This window comes from Acartia tonsa, chromosome 1, assembly GCF_053477335.1.
Source record: "Acartia tonsa isolate MP-2025a chromosome 1, ASM5347733v1, whole genome shotgun sequence".
In the NCBI taxonomy this organism is placed as follows: domain Eukaryota; kingdom Metazoa; phylum Arthropoda; class Copepoda; order Calanoida; family Acartiidae; genus Acartia; species Acartia tonsa.
The window spans coordinates 57,903,470-57,924,468 of NC_137260.1; the positions used below are offsets into that span (position 1 = coordinate 57,903,470).

A 20,999-nucleotide genomic window follows, 5' to 3' on the forward strand; every position below is an offset into this window, starting at 1 on the left:
TTTCATTTCAATATCGACAGAAATTTGTCTATAATACGATAAATAATTTTTTAGCTAATTATTGATGATAGACAGATGGACGAGGAAAATATCCTATAAATAGAATGGCTGAGAGACAGAATTAACATGGAATACACATCTTCATATCTTCATAACAGTAATTGAACAGAATGTGTTGTAGTTAAGTAATGAATATTGAGCCAAAAGTATGGCGTTCTCCTCTATTTTTGAAAATTTTTGTATCATCCCCCCGACAGAACAACTATTTTAGGTTAGGTTAGGTTTTAGGCTAGGGAGCCGAGCGCTGCGGCTAGGCAGGCAAGGGTTCTGTCGGAAGGGGGGGAGGGGGTATAAAAATTTTAAAAATCGAAAAAAAGATATTTCTAAGAGTATATTACCGTTAGTATTTTAGCCACTATATGTTTACTGCTACTCTGTAAGGGGGCCGTAAATATAAAAACCAACGCCAACCGTTACCCGTTAGGCCTGAACTCATTTTCTTACAAAGTTAGGAATTTTAGAAATTTCAAAGTCTGTAGGTATTAACATATAATGTGATAAATTGATGAACATCCCAAATTCCAATTGTGATACAAAAAATTACCCCTTCTTTAGATTACAATTAGTAGTTAAATCGTTTTAATACTCAACTAAATGAACCAACCAATCAAAATTCAATAAAAGTACCAAAACTTTCAAAAACTTTGGAGACTAGTGTAATAAACAACCCAATGCCCCTTTCCTTTCCTTTCTCTCCTGAAATTTTCAATTTATTAGAATTTTGAGATTTTTACCTCTTTTGTTTGTTTTTGCATTGCCATTCGATGGTCCTGAAGGTCTAAACTTGGTATTAATCCTGCCAAAGTTTGGGTCCATTCACCGTCCCTGAAACAAATACAAAGTAGAACGATGTATGTCTGTCTGTTTGTTTGTTTGTAGCGAAGGATCTCGCTAACCACTGATCCGTTCGGGTTCTCCTTAACGGGGTTGCTTCTCATAGGTCCCGGAAAGATTTATAACTATTTTGGGGGGAGGGTACCACCGCCCTCCCAAGAGATATCGCCCCTAGAAAAAAAAGGTAACCACCCCCCCCCCCCAAAAAAAAGATAACTTTTTTTAAACTTACATAAATATAGGTTTTGGGGGCGGGGGGGGGGAGCCCCCCCTCCCATTCACCCATATTTTTTAAAAATATTAATTTATTAATGGGTTTTGGGATCAACTCCCCCCTCCTCGAGTGCCCCTAGAGACCTCTAGGAGCAAAGCCGCTAGTTTCTATTATAATAGGAGATATATGTTACTAAAGATCTCCAAAATGTATAGGCCAAAGTAGCTGTGCTTTTTGAGGGTAGCCTTATTTTTGACATAAGGCTATTTTATAGTCTACGACAAGTCTGATATAAATCAAATTGCATAGATATATGAATAAGTAATTTGAAAAAAAATATTAATGTTATGAAAACGGGCAGTATATAATAATATTTGAGATTTGTTTTTAAGGTGCATTAGCAAATTTTACTTGTAGACTTTCAAAAACTTACAGATAGCTGTGCTAAAAAAAAACAAGAAAAACTATAGCAACTTTTTTTGTGTATATTATCAGTTGTTTAACAGATTTTTGTTTCGTATAAAGTTTTTGAAAAAATAAACACTTTTGTTTACTTTTTGACAAAACTTTTTTTGTCCACATTCATTGTAATACGTATTATTATGTTATGCAAAAGATATACAATCTAAATTCAAGGAACCTAAATTCCTTTAAAATTCATATCATTTTAACATATTTTTAAAATACGATAATAAAAAAGAACTGTGAAGCAATTTAAGTTAAAACCCGACAATAATACCCTTGCTATATAGTAGATGCGCTACTAAAACTAATCTATACCTGTATGCCTGCCACCAATGTGGGTCTGACTTGTTGATAACATGCAGAATATCGCCTCGCTGAAACGATATTCCCAGCTCGTGGCAAGGAATATAAAGGTCGTCTTCTGGACTGTAGGAGAAGTGTGCGCGGTAATGATATACTGGTTGGTCGTCTTCGTCCTTGGAGATATAATTAAATTGGTGGATTTTCATGTTAATTCAAAGATTCATTTTCATAGATTTTTTTAGTTTTTTTTTGTAAAATACATTGTACTGTAACTGTTTGTGAAATTAAAAATTTGTTATTTGATATGAAAGCTAAATTTAAAAATAAATTTTAACAACCACATTAAACTATAATCTTATAAAATGTAACTTAAATTTGTTTTAAAGTGTGTTTTTTCATGAGAACTTTTTTGAAAACAATTTTACCTCACTTATAGTTATCAGAACTTAATGAGTAATGGTTATTTTCTTAGTTTTTAAGGCAATAAACAGAACAACAAAAAATATTACAGTTTTAATTTTAAAAGTACAGTAAAATCAAAAATTCAAAACTTAGATGTCAACATCTAAAGCATTTATCTTACTCTCAAATCTTATACCCTTTGCAAGAATGGCTGCAAAACGCTTCAAAGTTGAGATATAGAGCTAAAAATATACTATGTGGGACATGTACTAGAACATATTAAAGTTTGAAGTCATATCTTATATTTTCTCGTATTCATTCGAATCCGGTGGATAGGAACCGGTTCTCATCCATACGAAAAAACTATGTCTATCATCGTATTATATCCAGCTTTCTACGAATATAGAAATGTACAATCATAAGATTAAAACCAGTTTTTTAGCCCGTGCCTTCGGTAAATCGGGGCTAAAAAAAGTTTTAATCTTATAATTGTATATTCTATATCCGCGGAAAGCGGTTTATAATACGATGAAAGAAATAACTGTTACCTGTTGAGGGGTTGTACCAGGTATGATAACAAAAGTTAGCGTGCCAGACATCTGAAATAAAAGGAATAATTTAGTTTATGCTTATAAAAGAGTCTTTCAGATTAAAAATTCTAAAATCATTTGTTTAATTTTTTTTTCATATTTCGATTTGGACAAACTGATAATAAAATTGATGAAAAATAATTCTTTAGAGTTTTTTACAAATAATTTGTAAATATAAAATTAAGTAGAGAGAATCTGAAATCATTCAATATGCAAAAAGCAATCAATATTTTTCTCTGGAAAATGATAAAAAAATCTTAATTAATGAGAGAGAGAGAGAGAGAGAGAGAGAGAGAGAGAGAGAGAGAGAGAGAGAGAGAGAGAGAGAGAGAGAGAAGGTAATCAAGAGTTTTAATCTCTTCCTTGATTTTCTGGTGTGGTTGTTTGAAAGGTAATATATTAGATCTAACTTTTTCCATTATAGGTGATTCAACCTATTTGATTATTTCTTTGTCTTAGATAACTTCTTTTTTCTTATAAAATATCTACATTTATATGTTAAGTTAGATTAAAAGCAAAGACATGAATATATCAAATAAGGCAGTATAATTTGTATTTGTCTTTTTGGACCGATTAAGTCCTTCATTTTATGAAGGCTTCATATACACAGGTCCCGAGTTGATCTTTCTCTCTATTATCCTTCGGCATAGTGCAGCCTTTAGTAAAAGTGAAAGAAATCATAGTTGACGTGTTATCGAAAGTCATTCTAATGTCATTATAGTATGAAATACAAGTAGTCATAGCTGACTGCCATATTATAAACTAGCGGCTACGCCCCTAGAGGCTACTAGGGGCACTTGAGGAAGGGGGAGTCAAATTTGATGACCCAATTTCTTATTTTAGATTTTTAAAAGAAAGTATAAAAAAAAAATTTTTGGGGGGTTGAAATTTTTTTTAGGGGTGAGGGTGCCACCACTCTCTTTTTTAATATTAGTTAAACAAATTTTTGGTGGGTGATTTTTCCTTTTTTGGGGGGGTTAGGGGTGTACCAGCCCCCAAGAAAATAGTTATAAACCTTCCCGGGACCTATGAGAAGCTACTCTGGTTAGGAGAACCCAATCGGTTCAGCAAATAGCGAGATCCTTCGGTACAAACAAACACACAGACACACAAACATCTTGTTACTTTAGTATAAGTACTAGCGGCTTCGCCCCTAGCCTCTAGGGGCTTTGCTCCAAGAGGTTTGATCGAACCAATTTTTCGTATTTTAGATTTAAAATAAAAAAGAAAATTTTTTTTTTTTTTGAGGTGGGAATTTTTCATTTTTGGGGGGTTTGGGGTGTCCCACCCACCGAGAAAATAGTTGTAAACCTTCCCGGGACCTATGAAAAGCTACCCTGTAAAGGAGAACCCGATCGGTTCAGCGGTTAGCGAGATCCTTCGCTACAAACAAACAGACAAACAAACACACACACAAACACACACACAAACAGACAGACATCGTTCTACTTTGTATTATAGATTAATGGTTATTTTAACTATATTAGGTCTATGGCAATCACTTGTGTTAATAAAACAACGACACAAAGTTTTTACATGAAGTTTAATTCATTATTTTTCAGATTGCATAAAACAAGAAAAAAACTACTTACTGCAATGACACATCCAAAGATTGAAATCTTTTTAGTAGCGAAGCTACTCTATAATTTGAAATGTCAGTCTGTATGTCTGCATGTCTGAAACGTTTTGGGGGAAACGTAATTTACTTGGCTCCTATAAAAGATTGATAGCTGAAATTTTTTTGGGATTAAATAAGTTAACATTCTTTATATTTTCAAAAAGTTTCATTAAGATATGTCAATTAATTGGGGTGCTAGATCTATTCCTAGATTTTTAAGTTTTCATGATTTTCTCGATTCCTATTAAAGATAGAAGTCTAAAATTTTCAAGGATTAAATAAATTCAAAGGTTTTTATTAAAATTTTTATTTTGTATTTAAATACTCTATAGTTCATTCTGGATGTTCATCCATAATTTTTGAGCTTCGCTACCCTTATTCATATTTCAAATTATAATTTTACATAATTTAAAAATAAATGTAGAAAAATGAGAAGAAAAAAATCATCAAAACCTTTTGATAATTAGGCTCCTTTTGTGGATGTTCAAACTAACTAATTAATTTTATGAATTTTTAGAAATAGAATTTAACTTTAAATGGAAGAATACTAATTATGTAGAAACCTTAAATTTAAGAAAAAAAATTTTTTTTAAGAGAAGTAAACAATTTTTTTCTTCAAACCATTCTATATAGATCATTAGAGCGAGGAATGAGAAACTGTCCCAATTTTGTATAACTTTAGCGGAACAAGTTCCAATTACGTCATATTTTTCTTTCCCGAAAAAGAGAAGGGGGAAAGAAAAAAAAGGGAAGGGGGGAAGAAAAAAGAGATGGGAGAAAAGGGGGTTTTCCCCATCTCTTTTGAAGAGATTTTCTTCCCCCCCTCCCTTTTTCGGGAAAGAAAAATATGACGTAATTGGAACTTGTTCCGCTAAAGTTATACAAAATTGGGACAGTTTCTCATTCCTCCATTAGAGCACACTAGAGGGAAAAAGGGTTACATACCGTATCTCCCCATCGCAACCGCCTGTGTAACCTTTTTATTGGGTCATTGAAAATCAACCAATGGTGTTGCTTATATTAACACAGCCAAGTAGCAGAAAATAATTTAGAAGCAGACAAAAGAGGTCTTTAAAAAATGAAGGAAGGTAGTCGTCTGTATACACATCTGTACTATAGATCTGTTTATAGATCATATAATTCACTTTCATTTACAAAGAAAAATATTTCTAGGGGACTTTCTTATTGTTCAAATAATAACTATATCTCAAACTAGCGGCTAAGTCCCTGGAATATTATTGGGTACTTATGGCGGGGGGGGGGGGGGTTGCAGGTTAGTGGGGGAGTTGACTAGCCACCTATTTTCATTTTAAGATTTAAAAAGAACAAAAATTAATTTTAGGGGGAACAGTTCATTTTTTATTTGGAGGGTTGAGATGCATTAGCCCTAAGTAGTTAAAAACGTTCCCTTGACCTATTAAAAGCTACACAATAAAGGAGAACCATATCGGTTCAGTTGTTAGTGGGATCCTTCGCTACAGACAAAAAAAGCTTAATACTTTAAGTAATAGGATAAAGGATAATTGATTGATCATTACTTGGAGTTTACACCAGATTAGAATGTACTCTATTAATATAATATGTCTATTTTTAAATTAAAGGAAAAGCTTTTAAGCAAAATGAAATGGATTGATTTTGTCTATGCATAAACAACATTTGGGTATATTCCCTCTCGTGGCAACGCCTCTTAAAGGGCGTTTCGTCGTATTTTCACAGTAGACTTTCCCCTATTTCTCGCCCCTGCGGTGGGCTCTTAGTCTTACCTTGCGGGGCCAATTGCCTAATCCTGTGAGGCAATCACCTAACCCAACCTAACCTAACCTAACCTAACCTAACCTACCCCAACATTTTACCTATACAATTTCAAACTTAAATAGAATAAAATCCGTAAAATTGCGTCCATAGCAAAAATTAAATGTTCCAATATATATTGAGGAAAACTGATGGAAGTTGACAAATATTTCACAGGTGAAATGTTTTACTATAATATAGTCTATACATTGAAAATACTGCACATATAAAATATTAATACAAGAATAGATCGATTGCAGATACATATATTTATATTTGTAGTAAAATAAGGTCAACTAAGTTCCAAAATATTTTTTTTGAGAAAGTGTTACATAGCAGGAAAGTTATTTGTTGTTGTTTGTTGGTAGATGTTTAGAGTAGCTAAGCTACTATCATTGATTTGGCTTATAGAATGAATACATTTTGAAATTGGAACTTTAAAAAAATGCAGTGCTTATCGGCCTAGCTGTTACTCAAATTTAACTAATAAGGCTCTAAATTTTAATAATTTCTAAGAAAAAAAAACAGCATTTAATTGAAGGGAGTAACGAAAAACCCCATCTTTAAAAAGGCAAGTGAAAATAAATAAGCTGTATGATAAAAATATGAAAGATAAAAAATAATATATTTCATAGTATATAAATCAAATAGATATATTTAAAATGTGTATGTATACTGGTATAGTAAGAATATGTAGGCGCAGCTTTACCAAGTTGCTTTTTTTTCTGTTGTTTTAATAAAAATCAAAGTAGGCGTTGCAACTCAACTAATTTAAAATAAAAATTCTCTAAATCCTAGCTTCCCAAACTATATAAAACCTTTTGTCTGCAATGATGGTAATATGATAGCTACAAAATAGTTTGAAAAATAATGTACTCTAAAAAAAATACTTCAAGTGGATGGGAGGGAAGCAAAACCCCCTTCAAAAAAACCTCCCCATGTTGACGCCCATGGTTGGTGACCATAAATCCCTGACAAACTAGATTTATTGCACCAGACCACAAAAGAACAAAGTGAAAGATTAATTTTCTCTGCCCAGTCTAGCTCAACTAACCTCTCTATCTCTGTTATTTAAACTGATAGTGGCTGCGCTACTAGCCGCTAGGTAATTGTTATAAGTGAGAGGAGCTAATATAACTGACTAAATGGAACTTTTTTTTTTTTGGGGGGGGGGGGTATGGTTGGATGGGGTAGTACAGTTCTAGAAAAGGATATAGTCATTACTTCTTAGAAAATAGTCTAAACCACAAAAGACTCGTATAATGCCTTTCCTAAAGCACATATCAATTAGTTCAGACCTTTCAGAGATTTTTTACTGAATTCTTCTCAAATTTATGACTTCTAAAGTGTTAATTTGACCCAAAATAAATAATGATATTGGACAACCTAAACCAAAATATGTGGTTAGCAAATCATAATTCTGGTTTTCGTATAATTTTATGAAAAGTACAATAATGTAAAAGTATATTTTCATTTTAGAAGACAGGATTGAATAAAATAAACATAACTGCAAAATGTTTCTTTTTTATTGGGTCGAAGCAAAAATTTAAAGTTGAAAATAAACATGTTGGGTTGATGATTTTTTTGTTATTTTTGATATTATTTGGATGCCGAAAATTTCGGTAAAAATGAATAAGTCATAGCCATCAAGCAAAATAAAGCAAAATTAATTTTTTCGGGGGGGGGGGGGGGGGGTCAAAAGTCGTTATTAATACTAACCATTAGTTCCTACTTGTTCTAAAAAAACACGAAACCTATCCATTTATTTTTAAATTTATTTAGTAAGAGCTGCGTGAGTATACCTTCCCCGAAAAAAAAATGGATATACCTATCCTAAATACTCAAAAGTTATTCCACTTATAGGTATACCCATATTTTGAATTATTTATTGAAAAACAATGATGACAACATCCATAAAAGCAAAGCACTGAAACGGTAAACAAACGAGCTTTAACAAGAGTGGAGTGTCAGAATTGAAAAAAGGAGAATATAAATGAATAAATCTAAACAAAATTGGAAGTACAATTGTTTCAATGCAGGATATTGTTTATGGACACATTCAATTTTTAGAACTTAATTATAAAATGCTTCGCTTTTTACATTGTACCTTGTTGATAATAGGAGTCAGTATTAGACTATAAAAGTTGGAAAGATTTTTAATCAATATAATAGATTTGAAATCTGCATAAAATTTTAAGGATTTTTTATAAAATTCGTTTTTCATATAATTCTTTATTTAAAGGCGCAAATACAAATTAAGTTAAATAATTTTAAGATCTGTGATTGGTGGATTGAAAACTATCTGCGCTCTGATTGGAGAAGCTTAAGTGACGTACATCATTCAACCAATTAGAGCGTAGGTAGTTTCCATTCCAGCTATCCTATTGGTCAAAATTTATTAACTTAAATCGTATTTGCGCCTTTAAATAAAGAATTATATAAAAAACGAATTTTATAAAAAATCCTTAAAATTTTATGCAGATTTCAAATCTATTATATTGATTAAAAATCTTTCCAACTTTTATAGTCTAGTCAGTATTCCAAAAATAAGATGAATAGGATAATTATATCACATAAAAAATTGTGGTTGAAAAAGCTAAAAATCAACATGTTTTAAATGGACGTACGGACATTCTGGTAACGACTATAGAGTTGCTACGCTTTCTAAATCGTATCGAAAAAAGCTACCCGTTCCAGACGGACGGACGGACCCTAATTATAGAAAAGCTTCATAAGCTTAGAAAGGAGAAATATTCATGTTAAAATACCTTTAATAAAAGACATTCTATTTTCAACTGTACATACTGCAATAAATGTAAAAAAAAGCAGCAACATGTTGCAGTTTACAAATTATAAATTCTGCATCAAATACTCTGGTAACATCCTCTAATATACGAGTAACATGGTAACATTTAACCCTCCCCCAACAAAAATTTGAAATAATGTATCAACCTTACATAATAATTTAGTTATGAAAATGCTCTAGATACGTTCTTACATTTGTTGACTTAAAAACTTTGGAAGTTTTTTTTAACACATTTCAATTGGACTATAAAACTTGCAAAATATTCACTTTTTCATCAATAAACTCAAACAACCTAAGGGTTTATTTTGTTTGCCACAATTTGGGGTGTACATTTATATCAGGTTCATTGTTTTATCCTTTAGATCCAGGGTTAAACATCCCTAACTTTCCCAAAAATTTTGCATGAAGGGGGTCAAGAAGAGTGTATGGTTATTGATAATACTTTTTTTCTGCAGCTTTATCAAAACCTCGGGGCTTTTTGATAAAAAAAGATTAAATGCATTTTTCTTTATAATTCCTTTCAGCTAATCTAGAAATTAAGTTTTTAAAAGTGAGAAATCATAGAATTTTAGATTCCACTAAATGCATTGTTTGAAAGTTTTTTTTCCATGCATTTGAATATTAATTGATCTATAATTCACTTTGTCTGTCCGTCAGTCAGTCCGTAACGCTTTGGGGGGAATTGTGATTTTCTTGGTAGCTATTGAATTTAGACTATTTAAAATTCCTATGACATGTCTGTATTAAGTCTATAAATTGTTTTATCCGTCTGTCAGTCCGTCATGCCTTAAAAGACATGAAATCTATTTTTTAGGATTTCGTGATTTTATTTCAGTTTTGGTATGTTTATCTATCTTTCTTTTCTTTATCATTGGCAATTGAATATCTTCTCTATAATTTACTTTGTTCGTTCGTTTGTTCTTTCCATGATTTTTTTGTACCATCCTCGGTTCTTAATTAAATCTTCAACTGTTTTAATGTTTTTAACTTGTAAGGATAAGTTTGAAGCAATAAAGAAGAGACTAGTTATTATTTTCCCAGATTTTAGTTTCATCAATTTAAGTATTATTAAAATTGGCTACAATTCCAACATATACAAAGAATAAAGATTTTTGACTATATGTTTAACTGTACTTTAAAATCTAGCAAACTGCTGAGGCTTTTAGGTCCTGCTGATTGTCCCTACTGGTCACATTAATATCTTAAAGCTATTTTCCTTAGAGTAAGACACTTAAGAAAAAATCGACCCAATCCCCTCCCCACAAAAAAGGTGAAGTTGAGTGAAGCTAAATAATTGCATTACAGCTAGTCAGAGAAAGAGATACTACTTTGTTGTCTATTGTTCCTGAAATAAAAATGATCTAGCATGTTAGACTACAACTATTTGGAAACGAAGACACTGGTGATTTCCCAGTGATCGTAGATCCCTTAAATCTCGCCCATCCCTTATTTTGATTTGGGGGAGTGCTATTTTTACAATGCATAACCCCTACAGGAGCTCTACATCTGCGGGGCTACCCAAACTAAAATATAACCTAGTTTATCTAAAGTAACTAACAAACAAAAAAAAACAGACAATTTAAAAAAAAAAGTCAATGAGTACTGTGCTTAACTGGACACTTTAAGGGAAAACACCAGAAGATTTGGACAAAATTATTTGCTTTGTTCTATTATGACTGCACTTATACGATCAATTTTTCTTAAGATGCCCTACCCCCTCCTCCCTTCATTACATTATTTAGTGTTGAGCCGGATACTTTTTGGGCCAGATACCAAATATCCGGCTGATATATAATGCCGGATATTCAACATTATAAATCAGCCGGAGATCCGGTATCCGGATAGTTTCAATGTCAATATCCGGTATCCGGTCGGATATTAAAAAGGCGGGATATCCGGCCCAACTCTAACATTATTCCTAAGGGCATGCAGGTTTACTGTATAAATTCAATAAAAAAAGAAATACTCGTGCATTTTAAGCAGTGAAGCTTACCTACAATTTACGATTGATCGTCAATGTGTGTAGGATTGACGTGTATTGGGACATATATTGTAGCAAAAGACTTTAACAAGTAACAATTGCAATAATTCTTATGTGAGACAGCGTGAAGTGGCACCAAAAAAATTACGTCATACAATAAAATAACCAATGAGAGGCAAGTATAAATTGGTCAATTACAGTGTGTACTGGCATCTCATTGGTAAACTTTATTTTATGACGTCATTTTTTTGGTGCCACTTTACGCTGTCTCTCCTCATGTTTACTAGGTCATCATGACATTTTAAAAAGCGAAGCTTTTTTCTATTTAGGGTAGGTCCGTACGTCCGTGCGTCACGGACAGATAGCTCTTTTCGTTAATTTAAACAGGTTAGAATTGTCCGATCGATTCCAAATGTTTCATGGTGATTCATGTAGTAGTTAGGTAACATTTAGAGAGAGTAGCAACTCTATAATCGTTACTATAATGTCCGAACGTCCATTTTAAACATTTTTATTTTTATTTTTGATTACTGATTCCTAGATCAAGTCCTAAAAATGTATGTATGTCCACAAACATTATTCTGTATCAAGCAGTTTTCCAACAAATTAACATTTTTGCTTCGACTCTTATACTTTTATATTCTGATTATTCAGTTCTGACACTATACAAGTGTTAATGTCCGTTTGTCCTACCGTTTCAGTGCTTTGCTATGAATGTTGTCATCCTTGTTTATTCTGTTATTATTTTGACATGAGGCTATACTTATTAGATTAAGATCGAGTCGATAATACGTCAGCTATTACCACTTTTCCTTAATGTCACAAAGTTGAAAATTATAATTTTAATATAACAAGTGACATGGATTTATGACAACTTTCGAGTAAAGTCTCTTTCGTGGCGGGGGGGGGGGCTCTAACAATACAGGGACAATTACCTAACCCTGCAGGGCAATCACAAAACCCAGCTTAACCTAACCTAACCTATAAAAACTAGTGTGAAAATACGACACAATGCCCTTTAAGAGGCGTTTGCCATGAAAATGACTATATCCCAACTTTCTTATATTGCCCTGTAATGCCAGCCAAGACAACAATATAATACCATATATATTCCAATAAAATTGAATTTTCATGCATGGTTTAGTTAATAATAGTTATTTCTTGCAAATAAAATTTTATATTCGTAGAAAACTGGATATAATACGATGCTTGACATAGTTTTTTTTTGTATGGATTGAGGACCGGTTCTAATCTACATGACTTTAATCGGTTTCAAATGAAAACGAGAATAATTATTAAACCGAGAGAAAAGCAGAAGCGTTATAATTATTAAACTATAAACAAAATTTTAAAAATATGGTAAGTTTCTTTCTTGTTACTGCATTGCTCATAGCATAACTAAACTTTAGCTAAATCAATATAAAAGGAAAAACTAAGTTTCTTTTCATAGAATTATCCGAAAAAATGTTCCTGATTGATAGGCAAAATTTTGGCTGATTTTCATATGTCTGAAAGTCTGATAGATTTTGAATTTTTCCAATTTAATATTCCAATATTGAACCATTATACAAAATCTTATCCTTCATTAAATAATCTTTTCATCTCAGGCAAATAAATTGAATTCAGGATATGATAATTTAAATTGCCAATATTTTCCCTTTTGGTTCGCAAATTTTACAATTTTGCATTATCAAATCATCAACCCATTGTTACAACAGAACAAATTGACCATTCTCATTTGTTTGACTTAAATCATTATACACCTTATACTTACTTATTTGCTACTGTGCCTTTTGCAATTATGATATGCAAAATAACTCCTTCTATGGATTAAAATTAGTGGTTAAAACGTTTCTGTTCTCAAATTGATAAACAAACTAATCAAACTTCAATTTAAGTCCCCAAAGTTTTTAGGCTAGCAAATAAGAAGACACCAATAGAAAAAAATTGAGACCAGTGTAATAAACAGCCCAAGGTCCACTTAAATCACGAAGCAGACAAATCAAAATCCAAGAACATTTGATTAACCCATTAGTGCCGAACCGGGCATTAAAACCCGGTTCCGAAAAATGAAAAAAAACCGGTTTCCGGCTTCATAATTGCATCATTCTCAGTATGAATCCCCCCTCTACTACCCTGGCTTTCATTTCCCCCTGGAGCAGGCAGTTTAGCTTACTTCCGTTTGCAGGTATAGGTCAACAAAATTTGAAAATTCAAAATACCCCTTCTAACTTTTTTGTTTTTATAGTAAAGTCGCTGATTTTTTTCGTGAAATCTAATGTTTATTGACAAGTACATCTATTTGTGAATTCGTTTTATTCAAATTATTATTTTTTATATGATTTTTTTATCGTTTTTTTACGCCCTATTATGACCCGGTTCGGCTTGGCCATAAATACCCAACAGTTTTAAAACCCGGCTCGGTTTCGGTTTTTATTACCCGGTTTTAACTTTTCAACCAATAAAAATAACAGTTTACATCATTAGTAAGGGTTTGAGCCACCCTAATAACCCTAGTAATCTCTATAGGTGTCACCCAATGGTTTTATGCTCGTTTTCTGATATGTAACAGCCAAATTTTATATGTTCTTTTTTTGTAGTGTGTGTCTTTTAAAACTTCGAGCAACGGGTTTTTTTACCCGAAAACGGCGGCACCTATAGCCGAAACACTAAATTTGAAATAAATCGCTTCGTATTATACTTGTAGCTCTATAGATTACATGAGGTTGTGTAGTTTTCAATTTCGGATCGTATCAAAGTTCTAAAAAGTGTTCATCTCACTTTTGGCGTTCAAAAATTACATTTTTCGATTTTTGGTCGAAATAACCGGGTTTTTACAGCAAAACCGGGTTTTAACGCCGGCGAAAACCACCCAAAACGGGTAATAATGCCTGGTTGGTATTTATGGCCGAGCCAAACCGGGTTTTTTTGCAACTTTCCTGTGCACGCCACTAGAGCAAAACAAAAAAATACAAATTATAAAGCTTCCCCGAAACTTTCAGCTCAATCGGCCCATAAAAGTGGCGCTCGGCACTAATGGGTTAAACAATTTGTACATAAATTTACCTGACACAGTGTGGCGCAAATATCAGGGACAGATTTTCCCTTCACAAATTTACCTGGCACAGTGTGGCGCAAATATCATAAACAGATTTTCCCTTCATAAATTTACCTGGCAGAGTGTGGCACAAATATCATTGACAGATTGAATTTAACTGGCACAGTTTGGCGCAAATATCATGGACAGATTTTCCCTTCACAAATTTACCTGGCATAGTGTGGCACAAATATCATGGACAGATTTTACCTTCATAAATTTACCTGGCACAGTTTGGTGCAAATATCATGGACATATTTTCCCTTCACAAATTTACCTGGCACAGAGAGCCGCAAATATCATGGATAGATTTTCCCTTCACAAATTTACTTGGCACAGTGTGGCACAAATATCATGAACAGATTTTCCCTTCACAAATTTACTTGGCACAGTGTGGCGCAAATATCATGGACAGATTTTCCCTTCACAAATTTACCTGACACAGTGTGGCACAAATATCATGGACAGATTTGCCCTTCAGACGCAATCCATTCACCTCCAATACTTCATCTAAATTAATAATAATTTTAAATAGCGAAAGAAATCAGCATATGAGTGGTTTGGAGACCAATGGGCTATACAATACACTGGCTCTAAAGTTTTATAAACACAATCTTTTATTCTTTGGTCAAAGTTTCCCAACATTTATCCTTAATTTCAATCTACAGAAGGGATAATTTTGTTTCTTTGTTACTGATTTATCATTTATTGTCTTATTCCATAAAAACCTTGAGTGTTCGGTAACAGATCAGATTTTTAAAAAAAATTTTATTGAAATAATCAGTTGACTCATTATCCCCCACCCATCTCTTACTTTTAACTTTAGTTTTTTAATTTCAGCCCCTGAAGGCAAAGACGTCCAAGGTGGAAGGGGGGGTTTAAAGTGGTGATTACCCCACACAAAATTTTTTCCATTTTATCCCCCCCCCCCCAAAGACAAATTAGCCACCCCTTGAAAAAATGTTACCCCCCCCCCCCAAATAAAAAAGCTTGGACGCCCCTGCCTGAAGGGATCCTAAGTTAATCTAACCTAACCTAATTTAAGAAATACTTTTTCAAAGGTTTATTTATGGTCCATTTTAAGTCTAGAGGAAATTGTCTGAATTAATCTTTTTTTATAACCATAAACTTTTAATATTCCTAAATGTCCAATTAAATGGTTTGCACATATTCAAGAGTTGGCTATCAATTAACACAGTTTTAGCATTATATAACCAAGCTAATTATTACCACGATTACCAACAAAAGTTTTAGGGGTGCCATAGGCATACGTACGGACAGATAGACATCCTGTTAATTTTATAGAAGACTAATTAATTTTCGAATTCTAGTACGTGAAGTTGTTGTGAGTATGACTTGACGTAACCAGGTAGGGAGGGGGCATTGGGCTGTTTATTACACTAGTCCCCAAAGTCTTAAAACAACGTTTTCTTATTCGTTGTCTTAGCAACATTTGGGACTTTTATTGAATTTGATTGGTTGTTTCATTTAGTGTTTTAAAACCGACCACTAATTGTAATCTTTAGAAGGGGTAATTTTGTGAATCATCAATGAGGATGTACATCAATTTATTGGCCATTGTCTCATCCCTTTAGATCCCTGTGACGCAACCATATCTAAAGAGTAATTACCTCCGGGATGTAAATTTCCACTTCTCTCGGCTGCGCCCCCCTTCACCACTCTTCCGATCACCACTTTCTCCCCCTCATTACGAACAGTGGCGCCCTAAAAAAACATCAATGATTATAAAATTTTATATTGTAGTAAGGTTACGGAATCGATCAAGTTCTCCATTTTAAAGAAGCCTAATATATGTCCTGGGATGGTTTTAAGCTATCCTTTTTAAGCCTTCGGTTGGTTTTAGGCTATTTTATGAGAGTAGCAAAGCTTATTAACTATTTGTTGGACTAAATTAAAAATTAATTTCTCTGTTTGTGCATTCTCATATTATAATAATCAGGATGTTTGTCAGTCTTTAGTTTAGAAAGATCTCGTAAACAGTTGGACAAAGCGTTCAACGATTTTTGTACAAGTTTAGTATTAGTCCAAGGTGGTTTTTTGGCAGGTATGCGTTTCCCACCACCATTTCTTCAAAGGTAACTTGCAAGAAGGTCACTCAAAAGCGAAAAAAAAAAAAAAAAGTCAATGCTAAACTGTTCGCTCGTATTTGTACATTTGACTATTTATAAATGATTTTCTAGATCAGTCCATTACGGATAGCTTTTTTCCTTATTTTAGGCATGTTAGAAGTTTTGACACTATACAAGTGTTAATGTCCGTTTGTCCTACCGTTTCTTTGCTTCTCTTTTATGGATGTTGTCATCCTTGTTTAATTATGTTTTAAGTATGTACTTAGAATAGATCTGAAATCTGCATAAAATTTTAAGGATTTTTTTTATAAAATTCGTTTTTTATATAATTCATTATTTAAAAGCGCAAATCCAATTTAAGTTAATAAATTTTGACCAATAGGATAGGTGGATTGGAAACTACCTGCGCTCTAATTGGTTGAATGATGTACGTCACTTAAGCTTCTCCAATCAGGGCGCAGATAGTTTTTAATCCACCAATCACAAATGTCAAAATTATTTAACTTAATTTGTATTTGCGCTTATAGATAAAGAATTATACAAAAAACGAATTTTATAAAAATTCCTTAAAATTTTATGCAGATTTCAAATCTATTATATTCATTAAAATTCTTTCCAATTTTTATAGCTTAACGCTTATGTATTCAAACTTAATTTTACTTACATAGATAATAATCTTTCTTTTTCATTTAAAAATTCTAAAGATTCGTTCTGAATAAAAAATTTCAAGAGTTTTTAACAAAGTACAAGTTTTGGAAATGCAAATTTTACTTTTTATGGTAGTAGGGATTCAGTGATAGGCTAACAACAATTAAAATAATCATCCACAAAGAAAATTGTAAAAACCTTAATGAACAGCTTCATAAAGCTATGTTTCAGAAATTATATCGTTAAAAAATTTAGAATAAAATATAAACAAAATTTTAAATTGAACGGATTAGTTTGTCTTCCAGCCCATTTAGGGAAAAGAATCTATTTCCGATTTTTTAATTTGTTAAATTTTTGCCTAAAGTTAAATTTTTTTATATTGGTTGATAATTTTTAAAAGCGAAGCTTTTTTATAATTAGGGTCGGTCCGTACGTCCGTGACGGATAGCTTTTTTCGTTATTTTAGGCACGTTAGAATTGTCTTATCGATTTTAAATTTTGCATGATGATTCCTGTAGTAGAAAGGTACAATTTAGTATGCGTAGCAACTCTAAAATTGTTACCAGAATGTCCTTACGTCCATTTTAAACATGTTGACATGTTTCACTCTTTAACAACAAATCTTTATATGATCTAATTATATGATTGATCTGATTTTTGGTATACTGATTCCTGGGTCAACAAAGTACAATATTATGAGCAAAGTTCTGACATTCTAAAAGTGTTAATGCCCTTTTGTCACACCGTTTCAGAGCTTCGCTTTTATGGATGTTGTCATCCTTGTTTTCATTTCTTTGTAAAAAAAAAAGAAAAGTTTGATTAGATACTGAAGCCAAGTATACTATCTAAAATATTCGAGCATTTTTTAGTTAAAACAGATTTACGTAGGTGATCTTTTGTGTATTTTTTCTTTCTTTGAAAATAAAATCCATTTTATAACTCAAAGATTTATTCGAATTTATATAAACTATAAAATAAATGAAAAGTATGCAGTCAAAACGTTATGTAAATATTATGGCAGTAATGACCACTTTGCTAATAGTCGACTAGCGATTACGCCCCCTAGAGGCCTATAGTGGCACTTTTTTTCAAATATCTAGTGTTAATGTCTATGTTGCATTGAAATCTCTAAGAATATTTTTAAAATTTTCAATTTTTTGTGATTTCTCTTGGGAGGATGGTCGTTCCCTCCGCCAAAATAGTTATAAACCTTCCCGGGACCTATGAGAAGCAACCATGTTAAAAGAACCCGATCGGTTCAGCGGTTAGCGAGATCCTTCGGTACAAACACACAAACAGACATCCTGTTACTTTAGTATAAGGATTACCACTAAACAACTGCTTCATCTATCCATCCATGATTTTTTGTGCTTCGCTTGCTATGGATGTTGTCATCCTTCAAATATATTTTACATTTTGTGTCCCAAAAAGACACTAATGTTTAATCTTAATGATTGTATATTATTATAGTCTCTGATTATGTATTAATAATTCATTCAGAATTCTCATATAGATTTATTTTAATGAAAAACAAAAATATCTACGGCTATCCTCAAATAATTTAAGAAAAAGTTCATACTAATGGTTCATTTTGTTTAGTAATTCTGACAACTCTAGTATTACTATCTAGTGTATTACTTACTAATGGTTCATTCTGTTTAGTAATTCTGACAACTCTAGTATTACTGTCTGGAGTGGCTGTCACATGTTTCTCTTTCTGCCACATTTCAGCAAGGCACTTGTTCCATGGCATTCCACCCTAAAACAGAAAATTAAAATTTCAGCTACTCAAATTTCAATTACTAAATCTTTAACTTAAGGAATAATTATTTAGCTCATGTTCATTAAAATAATATAGGCTTCGCCCTTAGAGGCAGTTCGGAGAAGATGAAACGGGAGCTTTTTGTCTTGGGAAGATTTCTCAAAGAAGGGTTTCGGAAACATTTCCCCAAAATAGTTATAACACTTTCCTGAAGCTTCGCTGTAAAGGAGAACTATTAAGGTTTAGCGGCTAGCGAGATCCTTCAGTACACATAGAGAGACAAACAAACATCCTTTTACTTTTATAAAGGGATATGGAAAACATAGTACGCTTTAAATAAATATGTCAAATTCATTATTGTGTAAGTCTCTGATATATTACGATTTTCGCCTTTTGTAAAACTTAACTTCATGATATTTTATATCCGTATATTTTTCATAGACTATTTATTGTTAGCTTAATAAATTTGTTATGAATGATATATATTTAGCCCTGTTTTTAAGTGTATATACTGCAAGATTTGCTTAGTCATATAACTGGATGATAAGATTTACACAATGGCTGCCTACATCATTATTATTAACATCGTAAATCTCTTACAAGTAACAGAATTATGTTATACAGTATGAATATTTTAAAAACATGATTTCATAAATTTACATGAGCGGTTTAAAGGCACAAACTTTAACTGAAAGAACGTGTTCTAACTATTTGATTTTTTTTAAAAATAGCTAGTCGGTACTTTTAGTAAGAAGTAGTTGTAAAATGATCCATAGAATTAAGATATGCAATCGGTTTTTTTTGTAGAACTTTTATTTTTGAAGTAATTTGAATAAGTTGGTTTAAAGGTTCTAAAACGCAACAAAAAAAAGAAGAAAATTGCCATTGTAAACAAAAATAGTAGGATCTTTAATTTGACACCTTACTTTTTGAATCTATTTTTTTGAACCACGGTGAATAAAAACTTTGAATTTTGGGAGCTCGTCACGAATGGGTATAAAATCACAAAAGTTAGGACACGTTCTTTCTACCTTTACATAGTTATGGATTAGGCCTGTTAAAAAGCTAAAGCATTCGGCTACTCGTAGTAAAATCTATAGGTGTCTGACAATATAACAGTATAACTTTTAAAATCTTTAGTTAGGATTTGGTTTAGGCCGGAGCTCGAACTAATAACTTCCAGGAAATCCCAGGTTACCTGTAAATCCGCCAGCTTGTCATGTGAGTAGAATAAGGCCTCAAACTCTATTCTGTTGAGAATATCCAGTATCTCTGCTGCCTCTGGAAGGGGACATCCTTGTAGGGACATCATACACTGAAATAAACACATTCTATTTAAACCATAGTGCTTTTATGCTAATAACGTCAGTGAATTATAAAATTGTTCGACGTAAAATTCACTCAAATTAGCTCTTGTAACGGAAGTACAAAGAAGAACGATGTATGTCTGTCTGTCCGTCCGTCTGTCCCTTAAGATCTTAGTAACCACTGAACCGATTGGGCTCTACTCTTCACTCTTCAGGGAATATACCTACTGGTCCTTTGGTGGTTTTAACCCTTACAGATCGGGCCCCAGGCCCCATTCCAACCTTAAAAGATCGGGGGGGGGGGCTAATTTGAGCCCCCCCCCCCTATCTCGGCTCCTGTTACAGTTAGAAACATAATTTTTTTTCTGGTGGTTCATGTGCATATTTAGAGAAAATTACTTTTTCTAGTCATAGCAGTCAGACCGCTCCTTAGCCGCTTTTAAATATTAAAACATCTGTAGAGCGGCCAATTTTAAAGCTAGGATCACTAAATTTTAGGTGGAACTTTTATTTTTTATAACAAAAAAAATACTTTTTCTGACCATCGCCGAAAAACGGCAAATAACGAAAACCGTCATTTTCGGCGGTTGGCGGCGCCAATTAATATTTTTATCTGTTTCTGATCACAATAAAAGACTACATAAAAATTTGGTTGGTCTATAGCTGTTTTAAAGTTCGGCGGCTGGCAGCTTACAAACGGCAAAATTTCAGGTAGGAAATAGAAAATCGGTCAAAAATCGGTCAAGGAGTTGTCAAACGGTCATGACATTACTACTCACTGAAGTTTATTAATAATAGAAGCCACGATATACATGATATAAGTCCATATTAAAAGCAGGACATAAAATCGGTCATAACATCGGTCAGGAAGCGGTCAAACGGTCAAAAGGTCATAACACCACTATTCTCAGATGTTCATTGATATCCCAGTATTCACCAAACCCCACTTCCAATTTTTAAAAATTATTTGAAATTAGTGGTGGCAGCTCCAGAGGTACTTATTTTTTTTAAGTTGCCTCTTGGGGCAAAGC

At 32.7% G+C, this 20,999-nt stretch overlaps 1 protein-coding gene across 1 annotated transcript in view; it reads right to left on the reverse strand.

Moving 5' to 3' along the window:
* LOC145324747 (uncharacterized) overlaps window positions 1–20,999 on the reverse strand; it is a 97,118-nt gene that overhangs the window by 20,630 nt on the left and 55,489 nt on the right. The window contains exons 13-19 of the mRNA XM_080167357.1: window positions 19,860–19,976; window positions 18,542–18,658; window positions 15,793–15,886; window positions 14,598–14,671; window positions 2,827–2,877; window positions 1,889–2,049; window positions 795–885 (exon numbers count right to left, since the gene is read on the reverse strand). Of these exons, the coding sequence (XP_080023483.1) occupies window positions 795–885; window positions 1,889–2,049; window positions 2,827–2,877; window positions 14,598–14,671; window positions 15,793–15,886; window positions 18,542–18,658; window positions 19,860–19,976 (705 nt within the window). The remainder of the gene's footprint in view (window positions 1–794; window positions 886–1,888; window positions 2,050–2,826; window positions 2,878–14,597; window positions 14,672–15,792; window positions 15,887–18,541; window positions 18,659–19,859; window positions 19,977–20,999) is intronic.